We start from the raw sequence: 13,961 nt of genomic DNA on the forward strand, positions 1-13,961 counted from the left end.
CTATTTCTTTCTTAAAATGACTGTCAGTACTAATGCACTATCAAGTGCTTAGCAGTCCTGTGAAATCTATTCAGTCTTCTCAAGGCCAATTGACACCGCACCAATAGATGCTGACAATCACCAGATAACAGCACATCACTTCTCATGCATTCTACCAGTTGACCAGTCCTCCTCTTCATCATAGTCCCCTCCAAGCCTCTGGATCCGTTCTATCCCCTGTTCCTAGCTCTGTAGCAATGACATGTTTTGAATTACACTTTGTTCTCTTGTCTTTAGCCCCATGCCCTCCACTGAATATCCACTCTACAATGAACTTTGACAACAAAACAGCGAGTGTGTCCTGGTCTCCTGGCAATGGAGCACTGTCCTTTATAATGACAATGCAATGCTTTCCTGGACAGACGTATACATGCATGACCAGTCAAATGACATGTGACATCACTAACATGACATGTGGGCAAGCGTGCCCAGTTCAGGTGGTGGCAGTTGGACAGTCGTGCAACAGCTCTGTGCAAACTGGACCACCAATCGCAACAGGTAAGGCGAAGAGCTGATTAAATTAAATGCTGTTTTATGAAATCCAATACTGTCCAAAATCCAGTAGTCATCAAGATTTGTATTAAAGACATGCTAATACTACAACTCACCAAGGACACGTTAAGTCAGTCAATTTTTTTTCATGTTGCAGCACCATGTGTCAACACTGACATTCAGGCCACGCTTGACTGTGGCACCAACTCAGCACTTGTTTCTTGGACACCAGGCAACGGTGCACTCAGTGTCAATGTAACACTGCAGTCTTTCCAGGATAGCCAATTGCACAGCTGCCTCACCAATGGCTCTTCATGCAACATCAGCTCACTGCAGTGTGGTCAACGCTACAGCATCAGTGTTACAGGAAATGGCCAGGCCGGGACATCCGTTTCCACACCCATGGCCACTGTAGACACAGGTATAAAATTAAACAAGAGCGCAAAAGGCAATTAGATTAGATGCAGGTTTGGTGATCTATTTATTAAAAGTTGTGCATCACATTATTAATTCTTTTCTTTTTCAGCTCCATGTGCACCCACTCAAGTCAATGTGTCTCTAGCCCATGGATCCGACACAGCATCTGTTTCCTGGGCAGCATCCAGTGGCTTCGTTTCCTACTACGTAGTAACAGCAGAATATGATAATGGACGTGCGTTAACCTGCAACTCCAGCAGCACTTCCTGTAACATCAGTGGTCTGGCATGTAGTGAGGCGTACAATGTGTCGGTCACAGCTATGAGTGCGAACTGCACTGGGCAGCGTAGTGAAGTGCGCCACATTAACACTGGTAAGCAATTTCCTTACCGTCTAATCTCGCTGTGTCCATCACTTTGCATACTGAAGCTTTTAGTTGTGGTTACATGCAGAAAGACTATGGTCTGCCATTGTTTTCTCTCTTTTATCCAGCACTTTGTGCACCACAAAATGTGTCGGCCAATGTGAGCTGTAGCAGCAACATAGCAACGGTAACCTGGGGGAGGAGCCGCAAGGCGGCCATTTACTCTGTGACAGCCAGTAGTGCCAGTGGTCTCTCCATTAACTGCACTTCAGCCTCCACTTCCTGTGACCTGTTGGCTCTGACATGTGGAGAGTCCTACACCATCACAGTGAAGGCCGGAGGCAGCAACTGCAGCAGTGTGCAGAGTACTCCTGTTCAGATCCAGACAGGTAATACAATTCGACATATCATAGACCAAAAGATCTTGGGAATTAAGAATGGAGTTCAGTTTGTTAACATGAAGACTGATTAAAAAAACAAAACATGCAACTGTATCAGGCAGCGAAACAGTCTAAAGTTCCTCTGGAGGTCACTGCATCAGTGCTCCTATGTATAAAGCTGATTTCCACATCCAGTATTTACCTTTTTGTAAAAGTGATAAACTCAGGGCAATTTCTTTCTTAAAATGACTGTCAGTACTAATGCACTATCAAGTGCTTAGCAGTCCTGTGAAATCTATTCAGTCTTCTCAAGGCCAATTGACACCGCACGAATAGATGCTGACAATCACCAGATAACAGCACATCACTTCTCATGCATTCTACCAGTTGACCAGTCCTCCTCTTTGTCATAGTCCCCTCCAAGCCTCTGGGTCATTTCCATCCCCTGTTCCTAGCTCTGTAGCAATGACATGTTTTGAATTACACTTTGTTCTCTTGTCTTTAGCCCCATGCCCTCCACTGAATATCCACTCCACAATGAACTTTGACAACAAAACAGCGAGTGTGTCCTGGTCTCCTGGCAATGGAGCACTGTCCTTTATAATGACAATGCAATGCTTTCCTGGACAGACGTATACATGCATGACCAGTCAAATGACATGTGACATCACTAACATGACATGTGGGCAAGCGTGCCCAGTTCAGGTGGTGGCAGTTGGACAGTCGTGCAACAGCTCTGTGCAAACTGGACCACCAATCGCAACAGGTAAGGCGAAGAGCTGATTAAATTAAATGCTGTTTTATGAAATCCAACACTGTCCAAAATCCAGTAGTCAGCAAGATTTGTATTAAAGACATGCTAATACTATAACTCACCAAGGACACGTTAAGTCAGTCAATTTTTTTTCATGTTGCAGCACCATGTCTCAACACTGACATTCAGGCCACGCTTGACTGTGGCACCAACTCAGCACTTGTTTCTTGGACACCAGGCAACGGTGCACTCAGTGTCAATGTAACACTGCAGTCTTTCCAGGATAGCCAATTGCACAGCTGCCTCACCAATGGCTCTTCATGCAACATCAGCTCACTGCAGTGTGGTCAACGCTACAGCATCAGTGTTACAGGAAATGGCCAGGCCGGGACATCCGTTTCCACACCCATGGCCACTGTAGACACAGGTATAAAATCAAACAAGAGCGCAAAAGGCAATTAGATTAGATGCAGGTTTGGTGATCTATTTATTAAAAGTTGTGCATCACATTATTAATTCTTTTCTTTTTCAGCTCCATGTGCACCCACTCAAGTCAATGTGTCTCTAGCCCATGGATCTGACATAGCATCTGTTTCCTGGGCAGCATCCAGTGGCTTCGTTTCCTACTACGTAGTAACAGCAGAATACGATAATGGACGTGCGTTAACCTGCAACTCCAGCAGCACTTCCTGTAACATCAGTGGTCTGGCATGTAGTGAGGCGTACAATGTGTCGATCACAGCTATGAGTGCAAACTGCACTGGGCAACGTAGTGAAGTGCGCCACATTAACACTGGTAAGAAATTTCCTTACCATCTAATCTCGCTGTGTCCATCACTGTGCATACTGAAGGTTTTAGTTGTGGTTACATGCAGAAAGACTATGGTCAGCCATTGTTTTCTTTCTTTTATCCAGTACTTTGTGCACCACAAAATGTGTCGGCCAATGTGAGCTTTAGCAGCAACATAGCAACGGTAACCTGGGGGAGGAGCCGCAAGGCGGCCATTTACTCTGTGACAGCCAGTAGTGCCAGTGGTCTCTCCATTAACTGCACTTCAGCCTCCACTTCCTGTGACCTGTTGGCTCTGACATGTGGAGAGTCCTACACCATCACAGTGAAGGCCGGAGGAAGCAACTGCAGCAGTGTGCAGAGTACTCCTGTTCAGATCCAGACAGGTAATACAATTCGACATATCATAGACCAAAAGATCTTGGGAGTTAAGAATGGAGTTTAGTTTGTTAACATGAAGACTGATTAAAAAAACATGCAACTGTATTAGGCAGCGAAACAGTCTAAAGTTCCTCTGGAGGTCACTGCATCAGTGCTCCTATGTATAAAGCTGATTTCCACATCCAGTAGTTACCTTTTTGTAAAAGTGATAAACTCAGGACAATTTCTTTCTTAAAATGACTGTCAGTACTAATGCACTATCAAGTGCTTAGCAGTCCTGTGAAATCTATTCAGTCTTCTCAAGGCCAATTGACACCGCACCAATAGATGCTGACAATCACCAGATAACAGCACATCACTTCTCATGCATTCTACCAGTTGACCAGTCCTCCTCTTCGTCATAGTCCCCTCCAAGCCTCTGGGTCATTTCCATCCCCTGTTCCTAGCTCTGTAGGAATGACATTCTTTGAATTACACTTTGTTCTCTTGTCTTTAGCTCCATGCCCTCCACTGAATATCCACTCCACAATGAACTTTGACAACAAAACAGCGAGTGTGTCCTGGTCTCCTGGCAATGGAGCACTGTTCTTTATAATGACAATGCAATGCTTTCCTGGACAGACGTATACATGCATGACCAGTCAAATGACATGTGACATCACTAACATGACATGTGGGCAAGCGTGCCCAGTTCAGGTGGTGGCAGTTGGACAGTCGTGCAACAGCTCTGTGCAAACTGGACCACCAATCGCAACAGGTAAGGCGAAGAGCTGATTAAATTAAATGCTGTTTTATGAAATCCAACACTGTCCAAAATCCAGTAGTCAGCAAGATTTGTATTAAAGACATGCTAATACTACAACTCATCAAGGACACGTTAAGTCAGTCACTTTTTTTTCATGTTGCAGCACCATGTCTCAACACTGACATTCAGGCCACGCTTGACTGTGGCACCAACTCAGCACTTGTTTCTTGGACACCAGGCAACGGTGCACTCAGTGTCAATGTAACACTGCAGTCTTTCCAGGATAGCCAATTGCACAGCTGCCTCACCAATGGCTCTTCATGCAACATCAGCTCACTGCAGTGTGGTCAACGCTACAGCATCAGTGTTACAGGAAATGGCCAGGCCGGGACATCCGTTTCCACACCCATGGCCACTGTAGACACAGGTATAAAATCAAACAAGAGCGCAAAAGGCAATTAGATTAGATGCAGGTTTGGTGATCTATTTATTAAAAGTTGTGCATCACATTATTAATTCTTTTCTTTTTCAGCTCCATGTGCACCCACTCAAGTCAATGTGTCTCTAGCCCATGGATCTGACACAGCATCTGTTTCCTGGGCAGCATCCAGTGGCTTTGTTTCCTACTATGTAGTCACAGCAGAATATGATAATGGACGTGCGTTAACCTGCAACTCCAGCAGCACTTCCTGTAACATCAGTGGTCTGGCATGTAGTGAGGCGTACAATGTGTCGATTACAGCTATGAGTGCGAACTGCACTGGGCAACGTAGTGAAGTGCGCCACATTAACACTGGTAAGCAATTTCCTTACCGTCTAATCTCGCTGTGTCCATCACTGTGCATACTGAAGGTTTTAGTTGTGGTTACATGCAGAAAGACTATGGTCAGCCATTGTTTTCTCTCTTTTATCCAGCACTTTGTGCACCACAAAATGTGTCAGCCAATGTGAGCTGTATGAGCAACATAGCAACGGTAACCTGGGGGAGGAGCCGCAAGGCAGCCATTTACTCTGTGACAGCCAGTAGTGCCAGTGGTCTCTCCATTAACTGCACTTCAGCCTCCACTTCCTGTGACCTGTTGGCTCTGACATGTGGAGAATCCTACACCATCACAGTGAAGGCCGGAGGCAGCAACTGCAGCAGTGTGCAGAGTACTCCTGTTCAGATCCAGACAGGTAATACAATTTGACATATCATAGACCAAAAGATCTTGGGAATTAAGAATGGAGTTCAGTTTGTTGATATGAAGACTGATTTAAAAAACAAAACATGCAACCGTATCAGGCAGCGAAACAGTCTAAAGTTCCACTGGAGGTCACTGCATCAGTGCTCCTATGTATATTGCTGATTTCCACATCCAGTATTTACCTTTTTGTAAAAGTGATAAACTCAGGGCAATTTATTTCTTAAAATGACTGTCAGTACTAATGGACTATCAAGTGCTTAGCAGTCCTGTGAAATCTATTCAGTCTTCTCAAGGTCATTTGACATCGCACCAATTGATGCTGACAATCACCGGATAACAGCACATCACTTCTCATGCATTCTACCAGTTGACCAGTCCTCCTCTTCGTCATAGTCCCCTCCAAGCCTCTGGGTCATTTCCATCCCCTGTTCCTAGCTCTGTAGCAATGACATGTTTTGAATTACACTTTGTTCTCTTGTCTTTAGCTCCATGCCCTCCACTGAATATCCACTCCACAATGAACTTTGACAACAAAACAGCGAGTGTGTCCTGGTCTCCTGGAAATGGAGCACTGTTCTTTATAATGACAATGCAATGCTTTCCTGGACAGACGTATACATGCATGACCAGTCAAATGACATGTGACATCACTAACATGACATGTGGGCAAGCGTGCCCAGTTCAGGTGGTGGCAGTTGGACAGTCGTGCAACAGCTCTGTGCAAACTGGACCACCAATCGCAACAGGTAAGGCGAAGAGCTGATTAAATTAAATGCTGTTTTATGAAATCCAACACTGTCCAAAATCCAGTAGTCATCAAGATTTGTATTAAAGACATGCTAATACTATAACTCACCAAGGACACGTTAAGTCAGTCAATTTTTTTTCATGTTGCAGCACCATGTCTCAACACTGACATTCAGGCCACGCTTGACTGTGGCACCAACTCAGCACTTGTTTCTTGGACACCAGGCAACGGTGCACTTAGTGTCAATGTAACACTGCAGTCTTTCCAGGATAGCCAATTGCATAGCTGCTTCACCTATGGCTCTTCATGCAACATCAGCTCACTGCAGTGTGGTCAACGCTACAGCATCAGTGTTACAGGAAATGGCCAGGCCGGGACATCCGTTTCCACACCCATGGCCACTGTAGACACAGGTATAAAATCAAACAAGAGCGCAAAAGGCAATTAGATTAGATGCAGGTTTGGTGATCTATTTATTAAAAGTTGTGCATCACATAATTGATTCTTGTCTTTTTCAGCTCCATGTGCACCCACTCAAGTCAATGTGTCTCTAGCCCATGGATCTGACACAGCATCTGTTTCCTGGGCAGCATCCAGTGGCTTTGTTTCCTACTACGTAGTAACAGCAGAATATGAAAATGGACGTGCGTTAACCTGCAACTCCAGCAGCACTTCCTGTAACATCAGTGGTCTGGCATGTAGTGAGGCGTACAATGTGTCGGTCACAGCTATGAGTGTGAACTGCACTGGGCAACGTAGTGAAGTGCGCCACATTAACACTGGTAAGCAATTTCCTTACCGTCTAATCTCGCTGTGTCCATCACTTTGCATACTGAAGGTTTTAGCTGTGGTTATATGCAGAAAGACTATGGTCAGCCCTTGTTTTCTCTCTTTTATCCAGCACTTTGTGCACCACAAAATGTGTCAGTCAATGTGAGCTGTAGCAGCAACATAGCAACGGTAACCTGGGGGAGGAGCCGCAAGGCGACCATTTACTCTGTGACAGCCAGTAGTGCCAGTGGTCTCTCGGTTAACTGCACTTCAGCCTCCACTTCCTGTGACCTGTTGGCTCTGACATGTGGAGAATCCTACACCATCACAGTGAAGGCCGGAGGAAGCAACTGCAGCAGTGCGCAGAGTACTCCTGTTCAGATCCAGACAGGTAATACAATTTGACATATCATAGACCAAAAGATCTTAGGAATTAAGAATGGAGTTCAGTTTGATAACATGAAAACTGATAAAAAAACATGCAACTGTATTAGGCAACGGAACAGTCTAAAATTCCTCTGGAGGTCACTGCATCAGTGCTCCTATGTATAATGTCGAAGCCCACATCAAGTGTTTACCTTTTTGTAAAAGTGATAAACTCAGGACAATTTGGCTACATTCTACGATTTGCAGTGTGAACAGATCATGGTCCTAAACTGACCCATATGCGCAAAAGTACAGTTACGGACAGCACAAAATGTCTAAATATGCACACGTGATACTGTATGAAGTAAGCACGTTGTCAGATCATGCTAATATGATTATTGCCCTTTTCACAGACAACCGTGGTGTATTTCATGAACTGTAAATGATTGTCCTGCTGCTACTAATGTGTATTTCGGCATTTGAAATCTAAAATAAGTCACTTGTGATCGAAAACACTGATTATTTGTGATTATGACAACGCGGTGCACGTTTGTTTGACCATCGGTGTAGTGAAATCATCAATGGTTAATGAGCAGCTGCAGACTGAACTGTGAAGGCGGAGTTGGTTTATCTCCATTTGCAGAGTTATTTCATTTATTCTTCATTATAAACAGTAGACACGTGCAGAAGGGGGGTTTGGGTGCTCGAGCACTTGCCCTTTTTTCTCTCAGACAGAAAGTTCTCCCTCCTTTGCACAGGGATCCCCTATCCGCAACACACACGCGACCAACTTTCTGTGGTAAAGTAATTGCCATGTGTGCTATTCTACTATCCTGCTGAGGAGTAGAGGATGTTTGCAGCACAGAAAGATGACGCATGTCGCTCAAAGATTATGTAAAAGTCACATGAAATCCGACATAACCGTTCACACTGCGGTCGCATTGCAAAACATCAGATCTGTGTCTGATTTAATACTACACATGAAAGTGGCACAGATCTGACCTGAAAAGATCAGATTCCATGTGGTTTTAGCCGCTCGCACTATCTTTACCTGCATCACATGTGGGCAAAAAAAAATCAGATTTGGCTGCAGTGTGAACGTAGCCTTTCTTTCTCAAAATCACTGTCAAGGCATTACGGTGTCGCAGTGGGTAGAGTCATCGCCTTACAGCAAGAAAGCCGCCAGTTTTAGTCTCTTCTAGGTTAGTTGGCATTTCTGTGTGGAGTTTGCATGTTTTCCCTGTGTTTGCGTAGGTTTCCTCTGGTTGCTCAGGTTTCCCCAACAAGTCCAAAGACATGCTGTATAGGTGAATTAGGTCGGCTAAACTGTCTGTAGTGTCTGTGTGTGAATAAGTGTGTATGGATGTTTCCCAGTGATGGGTTGCAGCTGGAATGGCATCCGCTGTGTAAAAAATATGCTGAATAAGTTGGCAGTTCCAATTGACACCGCACCAATAGATGCTGACAATCACCAGATAACAGCACATCACTTCTCATGCATTCTACCAGTTGACCAGTCCTCCTCTTCGTCATAGTCCCCTCCAAGCCTCTGGATCCGTTCTATCCCCTGTTCCTAGCTCTGTAGCAATGACATGTTTTGAATTACACTTTGTTCTCTTGTCTTTAGCCCCATGCCCTCTACTGAATATCCACTCCACAATGAACTTTGACAACAAAACAGCGAGTGTGTCCTGGTCTCCTGGCAATGGAGCACTGTCCTTTATAATGACAATGCAATGCTTTCCTGGACAGACGTATACATGCATGACCAGTCAAATGACATGTGACATCACTAACATGACATGTGGGCAAGCGTGCCCAGTTCAGGTGGTGGCAGTTGGACAGTCGTGCAACAGCTCTGTGCAAACTGGACCACCAATCGCAACAGGTAAGGCGAAGAGCTGATTAAATTAAATGCTGTTTTATGAAAGCCAACACTGTCCAAAATCCAGTAGTCATCAAGATTTGTATTAAAGACATGCTAATACTACAACTCACCAAGGACACGTTAAGTCAGTCAATTTTTTTTCATGTTGCAGCACCATGTCTCAACACTGACATTCAGGCCACGCTTGACTGTGGCACCAACTCAGCACTTGTTTCTTGGACACCAGGCAACGGTGCACTCAGTGTCAATGTAACACTGCAGTCTTTCCAGGATAGCCAATTGCACAGCTGCCTCACCAATGGCTCTTCATGCAACATCAGCTCACTGCAGTGTGGTCAACGCTACAGCATCAGTGTTACAGGAAATGGCCAGGCCGGGACATCTGTTTCCACACCCATGGCCACTGTAGACACAGGTATAAAATCAAACAAGAGCGCAAAAGGCAATTAGATTAGATGCAGGTTTGGTGATCTATTTATTAAAAGTTGTGCATCACATAATTGATTCTTGTCTTTTTCAGCTCCATGTGCACCCACTCAAGTCAATGTGTCTCTAGCCCATGGATCTGACACAGCATCTGTTTCCTGGGCAGCATCCAGTGGCTTTGTTTCCTACTACGTAGTAACAGCAGAATATGATAATGGACGTGCGTTAACCTGCAACTCCAGCAGCACTTCCTGTAACATCAGTGGTCTGGCATGTAGTGAGGCGTACAATGTGTCGATCACAGCTATGAGTGCAAACTGCACTGGGCAACGTAGTGAAGTGCGCCACATTAACACTGGTAAGCAATTTCCTTACCGTCTAATCTCGCTGTGTCCATCACTTTGCATACTGAAGCTTTTAGTTGTGGTTACATGCAGAAAGACTATGGTCAGCCATTGTTTTCTCTCTTTTATCCAGCACTTTGTGCACCACAAAATGTGTCGGCCAATGTGAGCTGTAGCAGCAACATAGCAACGTTAACCTGGGGGAGGAGCCGCAAGGCGGCCATTTACTCTGTGACAGCCAGTAGTGCCAGTGGTCTCTCCATTAACTGCACTTCAGCCTCCACTTCCTGTGACCTGTTGGCTCTGACATGTGGAGAGTCCTACACCATCACAGTGAAGGCCGGAGGCAGCAACTGCAGCAGTGCGCAGAGTACTCCTGTTCAGATCCAGACAGGTAATACAATTTGACATATCATAGACCAAAAGATCTTGGAAATTAAGAATGGAGTTCAGTTTGTTGATATAAAGACTGATTTAAAAAACAAAACATACAACTGTATCAGGCAGTGAAACAGTCTAAAATTCCTCTAGGAGGTCACTGTATCAGTGCTCCTATGAATAATGCTGATTTCCACATCAAGTATTACCTTTCTGTAAAACTGATGAACTCCTGGTAATTTCTTTCTCAAAATGACTGTCAGTACTAATGCACTACCAAGTGTTTAGCAGCCCTGTGAAATCTTTTCAGTCTTCTCAAGGCCAATTGACACCACACCAATAGATGCTGACAATCACCAGATAACAGCACATCACTTCTCATGCATTCTACCAGTTGACCAGTCCTCCTCTTCGTCATAGTCTCCTCCAAGCCTCTGGGTCCTTTCCATCCCTTGTTCCTAGCTCTGTAGCAATGACATGTTTTGAATTACACTTTGTTCTCTTGTCTTTAGCCCCATGCCCTCCACTGAATATCCACTCCACAATGAACTTTGACAACAAAACAGCGAGTGTGTCCTGGTCTCCTGGCAATGGAGCACTGTCCTTTATAATGACAATGCAATGCTTTCCTGGACAGACGTATACATGCATGACCAGTCAAATGACATGTGACATCACTAACATGACATGTGGGCAAGCGTGCCCAGTTCAGGTGGTGGCAGTTGGACAGTCGTGCAACAGCTCTGTGCAAACTGGACCACCAATCGCAACAGGTAAGGCGAAGAGCTGATTAAATTAAATGCTGTTTTATGAAATCCAACACTGTCCAAAATCCAGTAGTCATCAAGATTTGTATTAAAGACATGCTAATACTACAACTCATCAAGGACACGTTAAGTCAGTCAATTTTTTTTCCTGTTGCAGCACCATGTCTCAACACTGACATTCAGGCCACGCTTGACTGTGGCACCAACTCAGCACTTGTTTCTTGGACACCAGGCAACGGTGCACTCAGTGTCAATGTAACACTGCAGTCTTTCCAGGATAGCCAATTGCACAGCTGCCTCACCAATGGCTCTTCATGCAACATCAGCTCACTGCAGTGTGGTCAACGCTACAGCATCAGTGTTACAGGAAATGGCCAGGCCGGGACATCTGTTTCCACACCCATGGCCACTGTAGACACAGGTATAAAATCAAACAAGAGCGCAAAAGGCAATTAGATTAGATGCTGGTTTGGTGATCTATTTATTGAATGTTGTGCATCACATAATTGATTCTTTTCTTTTTCAGCTCCATGTGCACCCACTCAAGTCAATGTGTCACTAGCCAATGGATCCGACACAGCATCTGTTTCCTGGGCAGCATCCAGTGGCTTCGTTTCCTACTACGTAGTAACAGCAGAATATGACAATGAACGTGCATTAAGCTGCAACTCCAGCAGCACTTCCTGTAACATCAGTGGTCTGGCATGTAGTGAGGCGTACAATGTGTCGGTCACAGCTATGAGTGCGAACTGCACTGGGCAACGTAGTGAAGTGCGCCACATTAACACTGGTAAGCAATTTCCTTACCGTCTAATCTCGCTGTGTCCATCACTTTGCATACTCAAGCTTTTAGTTGTGGTTACATGCAGAAAGGCTATGGTCAGCCATTGTTTTCTCTCTTTTATCCAGCACTTTGTGCACCACAAAATGTGTCGGCCAATGTGAGCTGTAGCAGCAGCATAGCAACGGTAACCTGGGGGAGGAGCCGCAAGGCGACCATTTACTCTGTGACAGCCAGTAGTGCCAGTGGTCTCTCCATTAACTGCACTTCAGCCTCCACTTCCTGTGACCTGTTGGCTCTGACATGTGGAGAGTCCTACACCATCACAGTGAAGGCCGGAAGCAGCAACTGCAGCAGTGAGCAGAGTACTCCTGTTCAGATCCAGACAGGTAATACAATTTGACATATCATAAACCAAAAGATCTTGGATATTAAGAATGGAGTTCAGTTTGTTGATATGAAGACTGATTTAAAAAACAAAACATGCAACTGTATCAGGCAGCGAAACAGTCTAAAGTTCCTCTGGAGGTCACTGCATCAGTGCTCCTATGTGTAATGCTGATTTCCACATCCAGTATTTACTTTTTTGTAAAAGTGATAAACTCAGGGCAATTTCTTTCTTAAAATGACTGTCAGTACTAATGGACTATCAAGTGCTTAGCAGTCCTGTGAAATCTATTCAGTCTTCTCAAGGCCAATTGACACCGCACCAATAGATGCTGACAATCACCAGATAACAGCACATCACTTCTCATGCATTCTACCAGTTGACCAGTCCTCCTTTTCGTCATAGTCCCCTCCAAGCCTCTGGGTCCTTTACATTCCCTGTTCCTAGCTCTGTAGCAATGACATGTTTTGAATTACACTTTGTTCTCTTGTCTTTAGCTCCATGCCCTCCACTGAATATCCACTCCACAATGAACTTTGACAACAAAACAGCGAGTGTGTCCTGGTCTCCTGGCAATGGAGCACTGTCCTTTATAATGACAATGCAATGCTTTCCTGGACAGACGTATACATGCATGACCAGTCAAATGACATGTGACATCACTAACATGACATGTGGGCAAGCGTGCCCAGTTCAGGTGGTGGCAGTTGGACAGTCGTGCAACAGCTCTGTGCAAACTGGACCACCAATCGCAACAGGTAAGGCGAAGAGCTGATTAAATTAAATGCTGTTTTATGAAATCCAACACTGTCCAAAATCCAGTTGTCAGCAAGATTTGTATTAAAGACATGCTAATACTATAACTCATCAAGGACACGTTAAGTCAGTCAATTTTTTTTCATGTTGCAGCACCATGTCTCAACACTGACATTCAGGCCACGCTTGACTGTGGCACCAACTCAGCACTTGTTTCTTGGACACCAGGCAACGGTGCACTCAGTGTCAATGTAACACTGCAGTCTTTCCAGGATAGCCAATTGCACAGCTGCCTCACCAATGGCTCTTCATGCAACATCAGCTCACTGCAGTGTGGTCAACGCTACAGCATCAGTGTTACAGGAAATGGCCAGGCCGGTTCATCCGTTTCCACACCCATGGCCACTGTAGACACAGGTATAAAATTAAACAAGAGCGCAAAAGGCAATTAGATTAGATGCAGGTTTGGTGATCTATTTATTAAAAGTTATGCATCACATAATTGATTCTTGTCTTTTTCAGCTCCATGTGCACCCACTCAAGTCAATGTGTCTCTAGCCCATGGATCTGACATAGCGTCTGTTTCCTGGGCAGCATCCAGTGGCTTCGTTTCCTACTACGTTGTAACAGCAGAATATGATAATGGACGTGCGTTAACCTGCAACTCCAGCAGCACTTCCTGTAACATCAGTGGTCTGGCATGTAGTGAGGCGTACAATGTGTCGATCACAGCTATGAGTGCGAACTGCACTGGGCAACGTAGTGAAGTGCGCCACATTAACACTGGTAAGCAATTTCC

The 13,961-nt window shown here is 44.9% G+C and overlaps 1 protein-coding gene across 1 annotated transcript in view; it reads left to right on the forward strand.

Annotated features, from left to right (window-relative positions):
• fndc7rs1 (fibronectin type III domain containing 7, related sequence 1) overlaps positions 1-13,961 on the forward strand; it is a 71,311-nt gene that overhangs the window by 16,755 nt on the left and 40,595 nt on the right. Inside the window, exons 18-44 of the mRNA XM_056480906.1 lie at positions 277-537; positions 689-952; positions 1,058-1,321; positions 1,441-1,701; positions 2,198-2,458; positions 2,610-2,873; positions 2,979-3,242; positions 3,362-3,622; positions 4,114-4,374; positions 4,526-4,789; positions 4,895-5,158; positions 5,278-5,538; positions 6,035-6,295; positions 6,447-6,710; positions 6,816-7,079; positions 7,199-7,459; positions 9,062-9,322; positions 9,474-9,737; positions 9,843-10,106; positions 10,226-10,486; positions 10,983-11,243; positions 11,395-11,658; positions 11,764-12,027; positions 12,147-12,407; positions 12,904-13,164; positions 13,316-13,579; positions 13,685-13,948. Coding sequence (XP_056336881.1) covers positions 277-537; positions 689-952; positions 1,058-1,321; positions 1,441-1,701; positions 2,198-2,458; positions 2,610-2,873; positions 2,979-3,242; positions 3,362-3,622; positions 4,114-4,374; positions 4,526-4,789; positions 4,895-5,158; positions 5,278-5,538; positions 6,035-6,295; positions 6,447-6,710; positions 6,816-7,079; positions 7,199-7,459; positions 9,062-9,322; positions 9,474-9,737; positions 9,843-10,106; positions 10,226-10,486; positions 10,983-11,243; positions 11,395-11,658; positions 11,764-12,027; positions 12,147-12,407; positions 12,904-13,164; positions 13,316-13,579; positions 13,685-13,948 — 7,089 coding nt within the window. The remainder of the gene's footprint in view (positions 1-276; positions 538-688; positions 953-1,057; positions 1,322-1,440; positions 1,702-2,197; positions 2,459-2,609; positions 2,874-2,978; positions 3,243-3,361; positions 3,623-4,113; positions 4,375-4,525; positions 4,790-4,894; positions 5,159-5,277; positions 5,539-6,034; positions 6,296-6,446; positions 6,711-6,815; positions 7,080-7,198; positions 7,460-9,061; positions 9,323-9,473; positions 9,738-9,842; positions 10,107-10,225; positions 10,487-10,982; positions 11,244-11,394; positions 11,659-11,763; positions 12,028-12,146; positions 12,408-12,903; positions 13,165-13,315; positions 13,580-13,684; positions 13,949-13,961) is intronic.

This window comes from Danio aesculapii, chromosome 2, assembly GCF_903798145.1.
Source record: "Danio aesculapii chromosome 2, fDanAes4.1, whole genome shotgun sequence".
NCBI lineage: Eukaryota > Metazoa > Chordata > Actinopteri > Cypriniformes > Danionidae > Danio > Danio aesculapii.